This window comes from Carassius auratus, chromosome 13, assembly GCF_003368295.1.
Source record: "Carassius auratus strain Wakin chromosome 13, ASM336829v1, whole genome shotgun sequence".
NCBI lineage: Eukaryota > Metazoa > Chordata > Actinopteri > Cypriniformes > Cyprinidae > Carassius > Carassius auratus.
This window is the reverse complement of record NC_039255.1, coordinates 3432316-3453527: the sequence shown is the minus strand read 5'-3', so window position 1 is coordinate 3453527 and position 21212 is coordinate 3432316. Positions and strand designations below refer to the sequence as shown.

General features: G+C 35.2%; 1 protein-coding gene across 1 annotated transcript in view; it reads right to left on the bottom strand.

Moving 5' to 3' along the window:
* The window catches only part of LOC113112364 (integrin alpha-9-like), an 80312-nt gene that overhangs the window by 58545 nt on the left and 555 nt on the right, over positions 1–21212 (bottom strand). Inside the window, 8 exon segments of the mRNA XM_026277841.1 lie at positions 5–142; positions 1466–1528; positions 1628–1713; positions 1791–1920; positions 4530–4597; positions 7568–7691; positions 13829–13935; positions 20421–20548. Of these exon segments, the coding sequence (XP_026133626.1) occupies positions 5–142; positions 1466–1528; positions 1628–1713; positions 1791–1920; positions 4530–4597; positions 7568–7691; positions 13829–13935; positions 20421–20548 (844 nt within the window).

Here is a 21212-nt window from a genome sequence, read left to right as displayed (position 1 = left end):
TCACATTGCCACTGCTGAGGTAAACAGAAACCTGGCCTTCATCCCGGATCTCGCTGTGCATGGGTGCTCCCACCAGCAAGTCCGACAGTCCGTCCGCGTTTAGGTCAACTGCACACAATGAGGAGCCAAAGTAAGAGCCCATCTGAAACCAAGCCGAGCCGAGAGCAAACGTGTCAGTTTACAACACCATGCACATGGCACATCACTCCTCCATTAGATGCATTATCTCATTCAGTTCCCTTTGGAAGAAAGTCAAGCTATGATTTAGCTACACTGCCCCATAACTGAACGTACATCAATGAGATCCGAGAGCTGGCTTTAACATAAACACAAAACTTGATATATAGAGCAAGAGTCATATATAGTACTTTAACTCAGTAAAGGCGGACTTCTGAAACAACAGTGAAAAAGAAAACACATTGGGAGCATTATCCACCTTATTTTTCCCGTAAAAGCAGGTGAAGCCAATTTGTAAATTTTATGTGTCTAGGTGCCGGTGTCACTCGCTTCCAGCTATTTTTAGCTGTACAAAACAGCTCGTTTTGCTGCTTGTGTCTTTCCATATTATTTTAATGCATGATCTTAATTATGAACACACTGGTTTGTAGTGCAGACCGTTTTACCATTTACTGCACTGTGTTATTCTTCTCATTATTGATTTTTAAGTCTCACACATTCACAGAAATCCCCCACGTGGGGTGCATTCTTGTGATTGGCTAAAACAAGGGAGATATCTGATTGGTTGCAGATCATTCCCTGTTTAAAAAAAGCATTTGTGTGTTGAGCCAAGTCAGGCTCATATTCACAAATGCAGTGAAGTTCACAGACCGCAAGCAGTTTGTGAATCAAGATATATGTGTGTGTGCATCAGAAATACATTTCTGAATCTTGTCCTGTGCATTTGTGAATCTTGAGTGCATTTGTAAATGCTGTTTGCATTTCTGAATTGTGTGTGTATTTCTGAATTTTTGTGTGAATTTGTGAATTTTGTATGCATTTGTGAATCATCTGTGCTTTTTATATTTTGTGTGTGCATTTGTGAATTTTGTGCACATTTGTGTATCCTGTGTGTGTATTTATGGATTATGTGTGTGAATGTATGAATCCTATGTGTGCATATGTGAATGTAGTGCATGCATTTAGTTCCATAGTAGTCACACAATATCTCCCAATAATGTCTTCGTATTTAAATGCTTAGTTTTAAAACCAGAGCTCTTTAGTTTCAAACATATAATGCAATGAAATACTGTACAACAATGACTGAGAGATGAACAAATAAACATTCCTCAAAGCCTGATGATCATACTTGAGGTTATTTTTATGTTTACTTAATAAAAATCAGTGCATTTTTTACAGCAAAAGATATAAGTGAGGCAAGACTCGACCATAGCGATTTTACAATGACACTAAAAGCCTTTAACATTTGGAATAAATCATGTTCGTAAACAACGAGCATCAAACTCACCATTTTCCCTGAGGCTTGAAAGGTCTTCACAAGAGACGTTCCTTCGATTCTGAAGATGTAAACCTAAAACATGGATGACAATGTAGATCTGGAATGTCCAAGTGAGTGTAATCTAAACCAAACCTGGAACCAATGATGCAAACTCTGCTAGAAACCACTCACTTTTCCACCACCACTGTCTTGAGGAGCACCAGCCGCCACGTCTGTGGTATTCGGGGAGGAGAAGTGACCAGCTGTCACAGCATACCCTAAAAAACACAAATCCATCACAGACTGACTACAGCGTGAATATTGAAGCAGTTATTAATATCTGAGCAGGTATTACCGAGGTAGCTGTATCTGGGAGGACTCAGGTTGTCTTGATTTAGGTTGTAGTGAGTATTGGATGTCATGTTAAACACTTTGACCGTTCCGGTCCAGTAATAAGAACCAGGCGCACCCATGATAACCAGCTCCTAGAAAACAACATAAAACTTTTCATCAAGCTTCAGAAGATTTCCTTATGACTCAACAAAGTTGCATTTGAAATCATGGGAGAAAAACAAAGAGGTGTTGGTGAGACTCTGGTCAGTTGAAAGCCACAAACTATGCTGTATTATCTGCTGATGATAACCCAACCATGAGCTGAACGGACGGCTGTTATTCATCGCTTTGATCACTCAATGGAGTCTTACGCTGAAGGAAAACTCAAGCCTTTGAACTGTTTTAGTTGCTCCACATGTTTTGTGACGCTTTGTTAATGTGTAACTCCAGAAGAGCAGTCTGGAATAGAGATACAATACAATACAATATATAATATGATATAAGATAATATATTGATGTTCAAAAGACTCGGCGTCAGTAAGATGAAAAAAATATAATAATCTGTTATTTTGAATTTCTTAATAATCAACGAATCTTGAATAAAAATCATGGTTTGCAAAAAAATACGTAGCAGCACAACTGTTTAAAACATTGATAATAATCAAAATATCAGAATGATTTCTGAAGATCATGTGACTCTGAAGACTGGAGAAATGATGCTGGAAATTCAACCGAGCATCACATAAATAAATTATATTTTTAAATATATATGAAAAAGTACCAGTACTTTTAAATTGTAATAATATTTCAGAATTATTAAGATTTTTACTGTATTTTTAATTAAATAAATGCAACCTTGATGAGAATAAGAGACTTCTTTCAAAAACATAAAAAATCTTACTGATCACAAACTATCAATCAGCACTGACAAAAGTCAATTGTTTTGTATTGTTTTTGTTGTTGTTGTTGTTTACTGGCAATGGTTAGAACCCTTAAAAAAATCCCTATTAAGAACAGAACAGAAAAAAAATAATAATTGTGAAGCCAAGCCACTGAAAAAGTTGCGGGTCCCTGTTGGGCTCTAATCAAAGTACAGTATATACTTTAAAAAATGCATAACTTGTCATAAATGTTTAGCTCTGAAACTATGGTGAGAAAAAAACATCCCCCTTTTTCTGATGGCCGTTATCACAGGGAATACAAATATAAAAGTTTGGGAACATGGAATATCCCTCATGTTATTAGGAAATGCATGGGGTCTTTACGCAGTTCTTTTGATTTCTATCAAGCCACAAACAGGCGCTTTCACTGCTTTTACCATTTCACAATGCCTGCCTGCTAAAAACATCCGCACAAATGCTATTTGACTCATTCAGTCCTGCCAAACACCTAAAAACAGCACCTCCAGCTGAGCCGGCAAAATTCACTCAAGAATGAAGACATCTGTTTTAGACGCTTAAGGTCTTGAAGGTCACTTAAGACATTCTGCCAAATGATAAAGTGCCATTAGCATCCAAACTACAAAGCAGCTGATGCAGATGCCATTCTGCTATGGGTTAACTCCTCTCGGACTCAGTTGAGGTCAGCTTTAATGCAACAAGACTCTAGTTCTTATTTAAAAACTGCCTTGCATTCCTCCATCTCTTAAAATGAATAACATCTCAATAACCAGACCATAAAGGGAGTGAGTTTCCAGTCATATTTCAACAAGCAAAGTGAAGAGGGTCAAAAAGTGATCTAGTGATGATACTGATGAACTGCTGGGCATCTCATCCGTCAGCCTGCGTTCTCGTATCTGTTCCAGACATTTCTTCCAAAGCATGGACTGCATGTGGATTGCGTCTCAGACAAAACACTGCAATGGTCAATGTACAAAACAAAGGGCTAGTGGATGAACAATTTGCATCCTTAAGCTAACACGTGCATTTTAAAGAACGATAACTGCAAAATAAACTAGTCCACTTCTGCATTATACTAACAGTAAAGTAAATCAAAAATTAAATACAAAATATAAAAGTTAATTAAAAATAAAAGTAAAAATATAATAATAGTCCAGTTATTTCCATTAGTGTTATTTTAGTATAATTCATACTAAAATGTATACTAATGACTGTTTTTACTAAAAAATTTTAATTAGAATTTATTCTTCTTTTTTTTCTTTTAATTTTAGCTACATTTATTTATTGTGATTTTTACTACTTAAAAAAAATACAATTTTATTTTATTATTATTATTTTTAGTTTATTTCGTTTTAGTTATTTTAGTACTTCAGGTTGAACTGCCTGGCAATTAGATGAAAAATAATAAGATCAAATATATTAAAATACGTTTTTTTTTTTTTTTTTTTAATTTCAATTAACGTTTATTTATTTTTTATGGTTTGAGTTGACAATAATACCCCTGATTTGCCGTCCTACACAATCCTGATTCAGAAATGTGAAAATATTGAAAATATTCAGATGCACATCAAATTGTACAGACTACTTTTATTGATCTTCATAACCACACATAGAAATAAACAGATTGGAAATTTTGCTAAACAACTTTATTTGTGTTCTGAGGAAAGAAGAGCATCATACAGTTTTGGAACGACATGAAAGTTGGTAAATAATGACAGATATCTTTAGATGAACTATCCCTTTATAACTCTAGAGAGTGAATATATCAGGTATACTGTGCTAAATGTGATTGTTCATACATGTACCACAGCACAGAGCGCCACACATGTGAAAACACATAACAAGCTTGTTCTTCTACTGACCTCAGTGAAAACGCCTGCGATCCCGGCTTGGCACGAGCCGTGCTCTTCCCCATAGGTCTTCTTATGGTCTGTGAGAGTGAGTAGGGGGACAGAGAGAGAGAGAGAGAGAGAGAGAGGAAGGAAAAAACAACAGACCACAAATGATTTCGCTGTGAGCCTGAGCCAGCGTTTACTGGAGTTCTTCCGACATTCCATATGGAGTTAGTCAAAGTCCCAGCTCCATCCAAGAGGAATCTGTGGGCTGAGAGACAGACTGAGAACGACCTAGCAGCTCCACGTTCAACAAAAACTCTCGCTCTGGAGGGCTTCGAGAACGGGGGGATCGCTGTGCTCTCCGGTTACAGAAAATATTAGGCTTGGATCCCCCCATAATGCACTGCACACACATACACAAGGCCCCCGATGGCAACTCACTAGAGTCGGGAAAAGATATGGAAGGAAATGAATAACTCTGGAGCGGGACGCGGAAACAAATTCTGATCGAGAATTCATGCACCTTCTTTTGCTCTTTCCACAGCAAATCAAAACATCTCGTAAAATACGAGGAATCCTACCGGGATGATGAAATTCAATGCTGATGGAGACGTACAATACATGATGGATGGAGCGATAAACAGCGAGCGCAAGCCGGTTTTGATATTGGCACTCTTTAACGAACATTGCGGGTTCAATGCAAGTTCATTTCTGTGCATCTGTGGCATGCTGTCGATTACCACAGAAACAATGTTGACTCATTTCTCAGTTTATGAAAATAAGCAACAAAATAAAAAAAAACAGTTCATAATAATGCACTTGGAAAGTTTGTGGGGTAAAGCATTACACTAGGATGAAAATACTCTATTCTGAAAGTAAAGCCACAAGACTTACTGTAAACATAATGCACCGTAATATGAGGCTAGTGTATTAAATATTGCATTCAATATTTCTCCTGTCATGAACGTGTAAATGCAAAACACTTTTGCATTGATATGCACAAGGAAAGGAGATATTGATGAAGAAAAACTGCTTTAAAAATACTGTTAATTCTGCTAAAATAAAATATAAAGTCAAATAAAAATTACGGTAACACTTTAGTATAGGGTCCACTTCATACTAATAAGTAGTTGCTTATTAGCATGTGTATTATTAACATATTGGCTGTTTATTAGTGCTTATAAAGTACATATAATGCATGACATTCATAATCCTACCCAATACCCTAAACTTAATAACTACCTTATAAACTATTAATAAGCAGCAAATAAGGAGTTAATTGAGGCAAAAGTCATAGTTAATGGTTAGTTAATAGTGAGAATTGGACCCTATAATAAATTGTGACCAAAATGACTTAACTGTGCTAAAATGAATGAATGAATGAATGACATTAATTAATTAATTTAGTTGAAATGATTTGTTTCTGGTATATAACGTTATGCCTCAAATTAAGGCAAAGCTGATCAAATTAAGAACCTGGAATATTACTTAGCACTGTACACAATGTTTCCTAAATAAAGGCTAAAGCATCCTTTATCTTGATGTGCAAAGAGTCCAATATTTAGCCATCATATCCCTGAATGTGTCCTCCAAACTCCCTGCCTGACGGCTCATATTTCTCTCCAGTGTGCTGCTTCTTTCTGATTCTGGAGGTGCCAGCGCTTTGATGCCAGAATACATGAGTCTGAGGTTTTGGAGGAAGTTCAGGGTGTCATAACTCATTGTGAAGCCCGTTGTGAACATGTGCCACAGTAAATAGTGTCATCTTTCCAACTTGTTCTGAGGGTTCAAGTCTCGGACTTGGCTGTCATTTCTGTAGTCTGCTTCAGTGGAGTGTATGCTGGACTTCTAGTGTGATGAAGACCAGAAATCCTCCAACAATAGGGCTGATTATCACTAACAATACATTACACACTGTCATGCATCTCAAAGATTCAATAAACACTGTAATAAATCATCGTATCATAACTGAACCACAATTTCAAGCGGCGTGTAGAATGAATATGCAGGATCAGTTTCAATCTTTCTCACGCGGTTCTCTTGACTTTAGTCCATAATGGCGCCTCATGGATGCGGCTCTGACCACACGAGAAACAGTGGTTTCAGTTTGTGCTTATTTACTTGACCTGCTTCTACTTTAATTGAACTGTGGTTCAATGATGGTAATACTTGGGCTTAGAGGTCTGCTCAAAAGACTGACCCTAAGTATTAGCAATAGTAATAGTGATGTTTGCTTTATAATTTGCCACTAAAACATGAGTTTCAACAGTGATATTGAAACAAAGACTATGGTGCTGTTTTTGTTAACTAAAACCGAAACTATTAAAAATAGTTTTAAAGTGAAACAGCAAATCTAAAATGTATATTATGTTATATTACTTATTTTTTAAACAGTATATTTCATTTATTTTTTTGTACTTCAACTGACAATGGAAAAATACTTATCTTCCAAACATCTAAACATAAATCAAGATACATTTACTTGAGGATCAAATTACTTTACATGACTTATATACACACAAACACAAATTTACACAAAATTAAGCAAATTTATGCTTAAAAATAACAAAAAATAAAAAACTATCTGCCAATGGAGTCAGAAATATAAACATACAATTTTTCTGACCACTTTGGGGCTCACATAAGATCTTAAGTCTATATATATATATATATATATATATATATATTTAAAAATATATAAATTACAATACAATACAATTTCGAGACTTAAGATCCTAAGTGATTTAGAATCTCAAGTAAAAGTATCTTGATTTAAGAATGTTCAGATATTTGTGCTGAAAAACAAGACAAAAGTACTGAATAAGTATTTTTTTTTTCAAATAAAAAGGTAAACAAATAATAAATCGCAGCTAAATAAAATGTTCTTAAAATCAAAAATCACAGACTAGAATTAAACTCTCTCTCTCTATCACTATATATACACACATATAAATATATACATATACACATTTATAAAATACTATATTATTAAATACTATAATAGTATATAGATAACCCTGAAATGACCCCTGAGATGAGTAAGAGTTGTAAAGAGCGTGCCGTACCTTCATAACACGGTATGAGAGGCTGTGACTTGCCCTGTAGAGTAGCTGGAATGACGGAGCAGTATCCGTGAGGAAGGATATGCTCCGATTCGTAGTACACATTCTTCCAGCGGTGAGCACAGGCCTGCAGACAATACAAGAGAACAGTGATGGTTGAGAGACCAGGACTATAGAAGTAAATCAGGGCAAATACAGTATGATTACAACCCAATAAACAGACTCTATATCCCTTACAGCGTCGGTTTCTTTTGCATCCAATTTAATGCAATGTGTATCATGAGAAAGGTACAGTATATACAGGATTGCATGATAATTGGACCAAGACACAAACAGGATACACAGACAAAGCTTTTTCTTTTCATCCCTGCTCCAACTTAAGTTCTGAGGCAAAACCTGAGCACAGAGCCAAGTCTGGACACGGTTGTGGATCTAATATATACCTATAGAGTCCATGCATTAATACTGTTGTACAGGGCGGCAATAATCATTATAATTAGTACTTTATATGTATATGGTGGTATTTTGATTTACTGATTGCCAGGTATATGGCACCCTGTTTTTGCTCATGAGGAAATTTAAGTCAAAATCAAGAGAACATCAAGAAAAACAGTATTAATGCACGGACTCTTTAGGTTGCATCATTAATAAAAGTGGTGCAATAAAAAAAAAATCACAAAATTGAAATATAAAATACTGATTCAAAAAAAAAAACTATTTTACAAAAAAATGATTTTGTTACCTGCATCCAAGACAAAACAAGAAATAAAAACTTAAAAAAATACAAATAAAAGCTTTTGAAAATCCTAAGTCACAATCATAAGAGACCAAGCCCAATAAATAAATGAAATAATACATGAGCCCTAATGGCATCTGTGCTTTTTCTTCTATCCTAAGTCAATAAAATGCCACCACAAAGGTGTTTTTCTTGTTTTCTGTCAATTGTGCATTAGATGCAAGAAACTGTAGATGCACGAAAGTACAACACAATTGTAAATCAATATGTCTATTGAATCAAATATCAAATATTGCAATGACATCACTACTGCCGGTTAGATATGCATTAAAATTCATGTCCGTAGCACAAACTGTTAACACATTAAAGTATAATGCATTGGTTTATGTGTTCGTATGAGGAATAGAAATAGTGGTACTTGTCTTAGCAAACACCAGTAATGAAACAGAGGCATACAAAACAGAATTCAGCTTTAATCAAGTCATTATACACATGGAAAAAATATGGAAATGATCAAGCATCAAACCAAAACCTCTCTGTTTAGCTCATTAATACAGTCCCATAATCGTCTGCCACAAACTTTCCTTTCCCTATTTCATCAAATCCCTCGTCGAGGAGCTCAGGACTGTAGAGAAACCCAATTCCCCTTAAAAACAGTTCAGCTTCCTGTTTCTCCACTTCCAACAGTGCTCAGTGAGATAAACAAGCGAGTTAAAAGATATTCCAGCCACACGGATTCATTCGAACGCTCACACGTGATGTCAGATGACTATCTTGCAGTAGTTTATTTTGTGTTGAGAAACACTGATTGTCTGTTAGACCATGTTGAAGCCTAAAGCAATCCGCTCAATCTAAACTCATTCGATAACCATCTCAGCTAAACATCAATAAAACTACCTCAGCCTAATGACAACCAAAAGAACAAACTCCAACTTATTCCCTGGCAGTCAGTGTTGGGAAACACACAGGACAGACGTAATGAAATACATAATGCTTAACTAAATCAGGAACGAGTCTGAGAGGCTCTGAGTCATGGGCCAATCATGTTCCTGCTCATGCTGAGAGCTGATTGGCTGAGTGAAGGCCACCACTTCTGCACAACAGCTCTCTTACATGCCTTACAATTAAACATGAATCCAACAGACTTCCATAGGTTTGCAACAACAACAATAAAAAAGCAAACAGTCCGAATTAAGGGAAATAAACTCAGAATTCTTACTTTCTCTGACTTTTTTTTATAAAACGGTAACAGAATTTTTTATTTTCTCACAATTCTGAGTTTACATCTCGCAATATTAAAACAAAGTCTGAATTGTTGGTTAAAAAAAATCGCGATTACCTCTCTTACATGCTTCCATACATGCTTCCGTACACATTAATAATACTACAGTTCAAAAGTTAGGAGAAATGTGGTAAAAGTGCAGTAAGTATTACAGTAATATTACAGTAATATTGTGAAATACAGTGAAACTCTTTTTCAGCACCATTACTTCAGTCCAGTGTCACGTGATCTTTCAGAAATCACTCTAATATGCTGATTAATATGCTGAAACATGTCTTACAGGTCAAAGGGACTGCATTTACCGTATTTTACGGACTATAAGTCACACTTTTTTTCATAGTTTGGCTGGTCCTGCGACTTTTTCTAAATTAATTTGACATGAACCAAGAGAAATGAGCTAAGAGACCTGAACCAATAGAAAACATTACCGTCTCCAGCCGCCAGAGGGCGCTCTATGCTCCTCAGTTCTCCTGTAGTCTACACTGAAGACATAGAGCGCCCTCTCGTGGCTATAGACGGTAATGTTTTCTCTTGGTTCTAAATAAATGCAATTTATAGTCCAGTGCGACTTATATATGTTTTTTTCCTCATCCTGACGTATTTTTGGACTGATGCGACTTATACTCAGGTGCGACTTATAGTCTGAAAAATACGGTATTTGAAATAAAAATATTTTGTAACATTATAAATGTCTTTACCGTAACTTTGGTACCGTAAAACAAATGGTAGCATACTGTACATATAAAGTTTATGTTGCAATCAACATATTAAAAAGCCCAATGTCACCTCTGTGGTGAAATGCATTATGGAAAACACATAGTTGTAGCTCAAAAATCTGATTGCATGAGCTATGCCACGTCTTGGTTATTGTGCCACATCTCCTGGAAAACTCCTCCTGATTGTGTTGGCATCTTCCTCACACGTGCCTGAAAGCCCATATGTTATATCTGGTCCTGACTTGTAAATACTAATCTACCAATCAAATAACCATCATTAGGGCTTCCACTATAACATGCCATCTCTCCCTCAACCTCTGTGATTTGAAATCAAGGAGACTGACGCTAACGTCTTGTTTGACTTGTTTGTCCAGTTGAAGCATCTCTTCTAGAGCTCCCGTTTGTCATCATGAGAAAATGTCCCTCAGTTCAAACGCTTTCACTTGATGTACAGTACAGCTGGAGTTTAACAATGCGGTTGTCGTGAAAGATTCTGTAACAATGATGGCTTCGTCATTTCTGTCCACATTTTACAAGTTGATGTGGCTTGTTTTAAACAACTGCTGAGATGGTTGGAAATTCATTTGTTAAAGGCAGTTAAGAACAACAATTGTGTAACAATGGATCAAGTAAATCATGCTTGAAGTAATTACATCTTGGAGAAAAGCATCAATGTCACTCGAGAGTTGAATCAACACACAAAAATCCAGACAATATTGACCATAATTACCTATTTAACAGGTAAACTTTGAACAGGTATTCTTTCTAATCTGCTTCCTCAAAGTAAATGTTCTGTGCAATATTAAGTGCTGAAGAAATAAGTCATAAATTTCATAATTTTGCACTTCTGGTTCCATGTCCCAGTCAATGGGCTTTTTGAACTGGTTTTTGGTTAAATGCCTAAAATAAGGTCTGTATTAAACATAAGCTCTTAATATACACACATTTTATTCTAAAACATAAAATACCTCAGTAATACCCAACATTTTTAAGCTTTTACTTGTTTTGAAAAAGGAATTCAGGTGTCTAAATGGGACTGCAGAGGTTTTCTGTGACATCATCACACTGACTACTCACTAGTCGCTTACAGCCTCACTGTGTTAATAATTCATGCTCTTACTCTTCTAAATATGGACTGAAAGATTTATCTGAAGCTCAGTTGTGTGATTTTCGTTTATAGCCTAACTTCAGTTCAACCTCTTGTTCCTGATATAATTAAATGCACATTGTGTCTCTCTTCTACACACGGTGCATGAAAGTGCAGGGCACAAGGTTCATCTTGACTCAGTAGTGTTGCCAGATATCGCTATAAAAAAAACAGCAAATAATATCAAGTCTATAATAAACATAAATCACCCCTCCTTAAAATGTTCTTGTTTTTATAAATTGATGAAAACATTTTTTTCGTCATTCAAAATGCATTATTTCATTGTAGTCTCATTTCCGTTTAGTTGATAATATGAAATTTCTGAATTATAACTAAAATTATGTCACTGACATGCTTGGAAATAAGCAGCATACCAAAATATCGTGACCTGCACCTGCCTACATAATTAACGCCATAAACTGCATTGCATTATGTGCCAAGCCCGAAAAACAACCCGAACATGTTTAATGCTAATATCACCAAACATTAAGAGCCTTTGGTAGCTATAATATTACTCAAAAATAAAGGAAAGATGGCAAAACATTGCTTAAAATGTATTTCTAATTATCATAAACTTTTGCTGGCCACAGAGTTTATTTTCTGCCAAATCAGTTCAATCCAACCAATCCAATCCAAAATCAAATAAAAAAAATACTTTTGGCTTTTTGTCGAAGGAACCAGGGTGATGATGACTTTCAGGTTGGCCTACAAAGTTATGTAATCTCTGCATCACTCTATAAACCATGTGACTTCAAAACATTTAATCCAATTAGAATTTAGAGTCACAGTTGGCAAATATTGCTTACTTTCTATTTCAAAGGTCCCATTTACACTGCATGGTTCAAGTGACCCAATTCCGATTTTTTTTCCTCTCATGTGGCACAGATCGCAAATGACCGGTGATCGTGTAAGCAGGAAAATATGAGGTAACACTTTATAATAACTGCATGCTATTAATCATGAATTAAACAGTTCATTCATCATTTATAAAGCATTAATAGACATTTATAAGCAGTTTATAAATACAGATATAAATGCTTTATACCTGATTTAAAAGCATATCTATAATGTATTTAATAATTGTTTTTTTTCATACTTTATTGATGATCAATTTCTCATTTCTAAATGAAGTATAGCATTATTTACACACCAGTTATTAAGGAGTTGTCAGTGGTTCATAAGATCACTTAGAAATTGTAAGTAAATGATAAATAAACTATTTAAATGTGCATTCATGCATCTTTTTATTCAGACATATAGTAATAGTTACTTATAGTGTTAATAAACGGTTTATTAACATGTATTTCTACTGTAATTCAGGGTTAATTCAGGTAGTTATAAAACATATGTAGTTGTTAGTTAACTATTTTTGTGAGCTCATCTAAAGTGAGGACTATTTATGCCTTGTAAAGCTTTTACAAATGAGATTTAAAGGCTGTTAATATTTCTATGTTCTGTATCACTGTGTTGTGTTTGTTTCCGTTTTTGGTTTAGAAGATAACTGAGCCTTTAAATATCCTTTATAAATGCTTTACAAGGCATAACTAGTCCTCACTTTAGATGAGCTCACATAAATAGTTAACTGACCACTACTAAATGCTTTATAACTACCTGAATTTACTACATTTCTTGTAATCTTATGAATCACTGGCAACTCCTAAATAACTGGTTTGTAAATAATGCTATACTTCATTGAGAAATGATAAATTGATCATGAATAAAGTATGAAAATACAATTATTAAACACATTCTAGATATGCTTTTAAATCAAGAATAAAGCATTTATATCTGTATTTATAAACTGCTTATTACTGTCTATTAATGCTTTATAAATTATGAATTATCTGTTTACTAATGCTTAATTAATGATTAATAGTGTGCAGTTATTATAAAGTGTTACCAAATATGAATATGAATATGAATCGGATACGTGCATTTGCATGTGCCATGTAAGCAGACAAATCGGATATTTCCCAGTAAATGCGAGTTGTACGTCATTAAAAAAGTGACGTCAACTCAGGTGGACACCACCAACTGAGATCACATGACTTATTATAGACGCGAAATCTGCCCAGCCTGCAACAGGGGCTCCTCTTTTTTCTCCGCCCTACGAGACCAATGTTTTGCTGATTTTTTTGACTTTTCAAAATATTGTGGAAAGCAAAACACTGTATAATTTTATTTGCATCTGCATCCATTGTAATTCGTGCTGTTTTACTTCCTATTCCGGGTCAGAATGTCTACGTTTGGTAGTTTAAGCAGTGCATAGTGTAAATGCAAAAATCGGATATGGGACACTTTTAAAAGATGATGTAAGCGGGTCTTGGGTATCGGATTTGGGCATCAAGACCTGCAGTGTAAATGCAGCCAAAAGGTAACATACCAGAATTTTGCCGTTAGGTTTGTCCTGTCGAGCCAGACTGACCCCCATCCACTCATCATTCCTGTCGCCTTGACACGTCTTCCCGCAGGACTCCCTTTGCTTATTTCCTAGAGTACAGAAGGAGAACATTACTGTAGCCCACAGAGAGACAAACATCTCTGTCTGCAATGAGAAACACAATAAAACCACTCCGAGACCAGACAGCCTGAAGCAAAAGTCAGACAGTCAATGTTTGAGACTGTTCAATTTGCTTAAATACAGACAATACTTCTTTGTGTTAGTAAGATGAGAACACAAAATGTTTGAAATGTAAAACTCATGTGTATCAAATGCAAATATAGTGTATGAACTGCTCTATTTGGAGAATCAAAGTCTAGAAGCTCTTTTTTTACTTCTATTGACCAAATCAACTTCCAATCTCACAATTCAGTAGCAGAAAGATGCGTGCAACCTACTAAACACTGATTAATGAACTTTTATTTCCTAAAATGATCATCAAAGCCATGCAAATCACATCTGATGTGGATGTTGTGTATAGTCCTCAACAAAAAGTACATGATATACCAAAATATTGTCATAAATATCATGGTACATTAATATGGTGAGCATTCAGTACCATGGTACATAGTCAAGTCATGTCACATTTATACTATGATCAGCTATAATCAATTTAACACCATATCAGCAGCAGTAGATATATGCATGGCAAAATCAACAGTGTTATGATTGCAATATCATTTCAGTACTATTTACAGAAGACAATACCATCATTCAGCTCAATTGAGTTCAACTCGGTTAATTTCAGTTCGATAAATGTGTCAATGCTGTAAAGTTAATCAATTATCAAGCAAATTCAGTTCAGCTATAAAGCATCTCAATGGAATACAATAGAGAAATACACAAAAGGGCTGTATTTCCCAAAAGCATTTTAAAACTAAGCAGACTGTAGAGACCATTTCTACTTAAAGTATGCAATCCTTTCGGGAAACACATCCCCAGTCTGTTCACTAAATTGTAAGGCATTTAAAAAAAAAAAAACTCAAAGCATGATCACAGTTCATTTACCTCAAACGTTTAGGATTAAAATGGCTTATACTGATGACCCTGAAAAATATAAACCATGAGATATCAGCTTCTTGAATCAGACATGATCTATTTTGGAGGTATTGTCTATTTTAGGTATTTAACTGCACAAAAATGGAGGATTTATGAGCAAGGTGTGTTATTCCTGCAGGGAGTTTATCTAAGCATAAGGGTCGGATTTAATGTTTATCTATGAGTCTTGAGCTACAGCGGCCCTCTGAGGGGCAAACTGTGATTGTCCGAAGGAGAAAGAGTGATGGCTCGCGGGCAGCGGCTGTTTTCTTTGGCTCTGGTTCTTTTCTCCTTCTCAGCAGACTGACAGCATTGGTGTGAAGAATGCATCAATTACAAAATGCTCAACTGAACTAGGATTTCTATTCTACTCCCACCCAGTTCTGAATGAATCAATGCATAACCAGAAATCTTCAATTGTTATAGCATCTTCTTCCTACTAAGACAACATCCTAAGTTTAAAGGTCTTCGCACACAGAGTCTGATATTTTCAAATGCAGTTTTCTGTTTTAAAATGCATGTTACGGATTCAGAAGTGCAGACAATCGAACCCGATCCAGCTTTTTTTTTTTTATGGCGGGTGAATGTTTCAGACAAGGAAATAGTGTGCCATATGCAAAACTTCACTTTTGATCAATTTAGTGCATCTTTGCTGATTAAAACTTCTAAGAATCTTACTGAACCCAAACTTTTGCACCAGCAAGACGAGCACTAACCAGGAGAAACTATCATGAACTTGGTTGGAAATTCATAAACCAGTCTTTTTTAGCAGCTATTACACGAAGTCTGTCACTTTTTACATCGTAAACAGTAACTTGTCAAAGATGGGGCAATTGGTTCTAACCATGTCTTGTTCGGGTTTTTTGAAGTTAATGCTTTTGCTCCCAAAGCTGTGAAGTATCCAAAGCACACAAAGAAGAGAGCCAGATCTCAAGTTAGGAGGGAAACACAAACTGTCAAAAACAAAGATGAAGTTTGCTTGGGATACGGACGAAACATTATTTTCAGCAATTAGCAGCAAAGCACCATCCAAAAAAACACTACTCACTGAACACAGATATATTTCACAGGGTCAAAACTGCAGGCAAACCGCGAGAAGAATTCTCTTCTTAAAACCCTTGGCCATCACTTCAAATAAGGAGGCGCAAGGAATGTTCCTCAGACTATAAACATCCCACCAAATCAGCGACCCCGGTTCCCTCCGAACAGTCGTGTTTGTTTTCGCATCTGTGTGAGTCCTGAGTGCCACATTCTTCTGGTTGTGAAATGCTTAGTGAGAGGATGAGAAGTAGGATGAGATCTGGAAGTGTGTAGTGATTGAGCGCGAGCCAGGAGTGTGCTAGTCGGTTAACGGATAACTGAAAGAAAACAAATGCGCGTGCTACTTGGATCATCACGGGCAACTATGATGAAGCGCTGGTCAACAGTGAATGTGGTGAAAGATATGTCAGGTGTGGATCTTTTTAACACTGTGGGAACAAACCTGATCAACCAATAATAGTTCAGTACAGTGCACAGCAATGCAACACTAACACACAAATAGTTTTAATTTGATTTCACTCAGTTTCTGTACAATTTGCACTATTGCATGTAATGTAATCAACACAGGCTCATTTGAAAAATTTGCCTCTTCCTACATTTACGCTCCAAAAACATACCTATATAAGTTTCTGGTTGAAATGTGCACTAGTGGTAGTAATAAACAAACTACTTTTATTCCTTTCCACACACATTATGATTACAGAGACAGACTATTGAAAAATAAAGACTTATTTTTGGCAGTTCCTTGCAGAATACTATATTAAGACACTTTTACCATAGTACAATATTTGCAAACTCAAGCGTTTTAATGTTTTTAGCACACAAACAACCCCATATGCATGTCTCTTATGACGTAGTAAACTTGCTCATTGGCTTACCTGGTACAGGTACGTCAGAAACTTAAAACACGAGTCAAAAACTCCACAAAAGAGATCAAAGCATTTACACTTTAAAACACATTATACAGTACCCTTATACCCCTGACAATCAAGATTGTAATTGCCAATCCATAAATATGAATCTGAATAGGCTCAGTGTTGCGTTGAAGGGAATAACATAATTACTGTATGTAATGAAGCTAATACATAGTAGAAAGTGGAGATTTACTTGCCTAGACAACTGAGGACAATGCATTTCACTTTATCAAGTATAGAACTTCAATGAAGGCTGTAAAAATAGAAGAAAGGATCTGCAGTACACAGCTAAAAATTGCTCGAAATGTACTTGCAATTATCAAGATCAAGACCATTTCGTAACTGATAAATAGTTTCATGTCTGCAAACAGATTAGTAAATGCTACTGAGATAACATCTGACAAATTCTGTCATAATTTACTCACCCTAATGTGATTGCCAAAGCAGTAGGACTTTTCTTCTACTGTGGAACATAAAATGTGACCCTGGACTCTTAAAGCAGTCTTAAGTCTCTGGGGTATATTTGTAGCAATACAAAAAAAAGCATTGTATGGGTCAAAATTATCGATTTGTATTTTGTTAAATATTAATAGGATATTACGTAAAGATCATGTTCCATGAAGATATTTTGTAAATTTCCTATTGTAAATATATCCAAACTTAATTTTTGATTAGTATATGCATTGCTAAGAACTTCATTTTGGACAACTTTAAAGATGATTTTTCTCAATATTTCGATTTTGTTTTTTGTTTTTTGCACCATCAGATTCTCAAATAGTTGCATCTCGGCCAAATATTGTCCTCCTAACAAACCATACATCAATGGAAAGATTAATTATTCAGCTTTCAGAGGATGTATAAATCTCAATTTCGAGAAATTGACCGTTTAGACTGGTTTTGTGCTCCAGGGTCACATATATGATGTTTAGCAGAATGTTCTTGTTCCACAGAAGAAATAAAGTCACATAAGTTACAAGAATAGTTGAAAATGAAAACTGGGTGAAGATGTACTAATCCTCAGGCCATCCAGGATGAAGATGAGTTTGTTTCTTCATGGAAACAGATTTGAAAAATGTACAGTTGTGTTACATCACTTGCTCACCAATGGATGCTCTGCAGTGAATGGGTGCCGTCAGAATGAGAGTCTAAACAGCTGATAAAAACATCATAATAATCCACACCACTCCATTAACTCCTTCAGTTAATGATTTGTGAAGTGAAAAGCTGTGTTTTTACAAAAAACAAATTCATCAATCCATAATAATGCTGTTCATATTTTTACCAGAAGCAATGGTTTAAAGTTTAAAACATCTTAATGGATTTGTTTATTACAAACACACAGCTTTTCACTTCACAAGTCATTAACTAATTGACTGGAGTGCTGTGGATTATTGTGATGTTTTTATCAGCTGTTTGGACTCTCATTCTGACGGCACCCATTCACTGCAGAGGATCTTTGCTGAGCAAGTGATGCAATGCTACATTTCTCCAAATCTGACGAAGAAACAAACTCATCTACATTTTGGCTGGCCTGAGTGCGAGTACATTTTCAGCAATTAATTTTTTTTTTTTTTAGGTGAACTACTCCTTTAACAGCACCGTTTCAGAGAAACGGACACTTGTTCACTATATCAGTAGCGATATTTCTTAAGGGGGCCCCTGAGGGATCTAATCCCAAATTATTCATGTAAAATTAAAGTAGATCCCCCAGGACATGCTTCATTTGCTCATGTGTGTTCAGTCAGTAAGACACAGCGCAATCAGAAGTGTGCGCATTAAACCGCTCTCATCTCTCCACCACAAGAAAAGAGCTTCAAGAGATCTCTACACACTGAATCGTTGGCAAGGCCATTCGGAAAATATTAGCCAAACCATTCATCATTTCTATCAAAATGCTTCAGGAGCCAGACAACAGACATTTTAACTGATCTCACACAGTAATAGTAATAATATTAAAAAGATAAAACAATGATATCGTCAGCTGTCCATCACATAAACAAGCTCTTAGTATGATGCTTGTTTACAGGAGTAAAAGTGTAAATCGATACACTATCAGCGCTGAGAGTGAGGGTTAGTATAACAGGGGAAATGTGAAAATAAGAGGGTTAGATAACAACTGTGTTTTTGATTATAACTGCGAGAATAGTTGTTAAATGTAACAAAAGCAAGGCTGATAAAATAATGGTCCAGGCAGGTTTTCAAATGTTGACCGGTCCAAAATCCATGTTTAACTTCATGAGTGATTTCAGTTGTACAGTGGTTCGGGTTAAACTGCCCGTATAAAACAGTTCTGCTCTTTTACTGACTGATTTGACTGTGCAGATGAAATCGTCTGTTTTTCATCGAAACTGCTGTTGTCAAACCAAGCACATCTGACACTCACAAAAGAGAGAATGATAATAGATCAACGCATTTTCACTTCCCTTTTTACCAAAGATCTTTAGAAAGATTTAGACATGTTTACATAGAGATCTGTGCAATAACATAGCTACTTTGTTTCTGTTGATATAAACAATCACAAAGCTGAGATTTGCTCTATGGTTATTATACACATATGGCTTTGCACAAGTATACAGTATGCATCCGGAGAAATTTATACTTTTTATGCAAGTTATATACTTTTTTTATAAGTTTATATTCTAATTATTTTATATGGACGTATTTTTATATCCAACTTTATATAAAGAGCAAGATGATAATATAGTTAATTTTTGTGAAGAAAAAAAAAAGTACATTTGCTATATACAATATTTTTTGATACATGAAAAATTCTACGATTCGATACGATACATGATTATATCGATCGACATATCGATATTTTGATATTATATATCTATTTTAAACAACCATCTTCATTTTTATTAACTCACAAATGCAACCAAAATATAAAACAAGAACATTTATCTGAAATTTTTACATTCTGCACCTCAGTTGGGACATTCACAAAAAATAAATAAATAACAATAATAATAATATTATATATATATATATATATATATATATATATATATATATATATATATATATATAATGTTTTTTAATAATAATAATAATAATAATTATATATATATATATATATATATATATATATATATATATATATATATATATATATATATATATAATGTTTGCAAAAACAATTCTGGCTGCTTATATGGGCTCAGTGCTAAAAAGCTTTTCTACAGATAACCTAATTACAAGAAATAGCAAAAAAATAAATATATATTTAAACTACAGATATCAATATTTTACTTGTGACATTGATGTATCGTATCGTCAGACATCGTATCGATGTATCGATGAATAGTTACACCCCTACTATTTAGTCTATAGGCCTACCACTTTATGTGAGCATATGTTTTCAGATAAAATCAGACATAATACATCCAACTTTATATTTAGAGTCTGATAATAAAATCACATTTTTGATTATATAAACAATCAAGCGGCTGAGATGCACTATGCTTTGTTAACATACTCTAGGGATGCATGTAAAGTAAGAGCTCCTGCATGTGTATTCTGGGTATTTGTGAGACACACACCTCTGCCGAGGTCCATCTCAGTGCAGCGTTGCTCTGGGTTGTTGTGGATTCGGCACTTGTACACAGCTCCAGGAGATTGAACCGAACTGCTGAATGATGAGTTTGCTCTGGGAGCCCCAACCACAATCCTACAGACATCAGGAGAAAGTGTCACTGAACATCACAACACAACTACACACACACCCTGGGATGCCTGGGACAGGAGTGTTTCATCATTATAAAATGGAAAACCAAACTATCTTTTGTAAGTGTCTGTAAGTGTCATAGATGAATAATGGAGATGCCTAATAACTGAATTAGCCCTGGAGGTGGTTTTGCCTTGTCGTACTGTCATGGTTTGGCTCTACAATTCAGTGATGCAAGAACTACATCATCATCTCCACTGAAGCAAAGGCAATGATTTGGGCGCTGGCCAGTGTTTCCCTTTAAACTTAAGGTCAGCCCTTGGAAGAAAGACTTAACATCTGTTCAGTCATAAGAGAGGTTGCAAAAATGTCATGTCTGAAATGTAATGGCAAGAGTTAAGTCATAAAAGTAAGGGAAAACATTGCACTTTTGTAAGCGTGAGCTGAATAATGTAAGAGAATAGCATGAACATGAATGTGATTATTTTGTGGTGCATTGGTAATCACAGTCTAAAAGCCCTAAATGTCATTGCCTTAGAAAACAAAATGTAATTCTCCAAATGCCGAAGGAGCTTTTTTTCCCAGAATAACTTAATAATAGGCTTATATACATATATAAACTTTATATTTGTTTTTGTATAAAGTCTTTAAGACAGTTTACCTATGG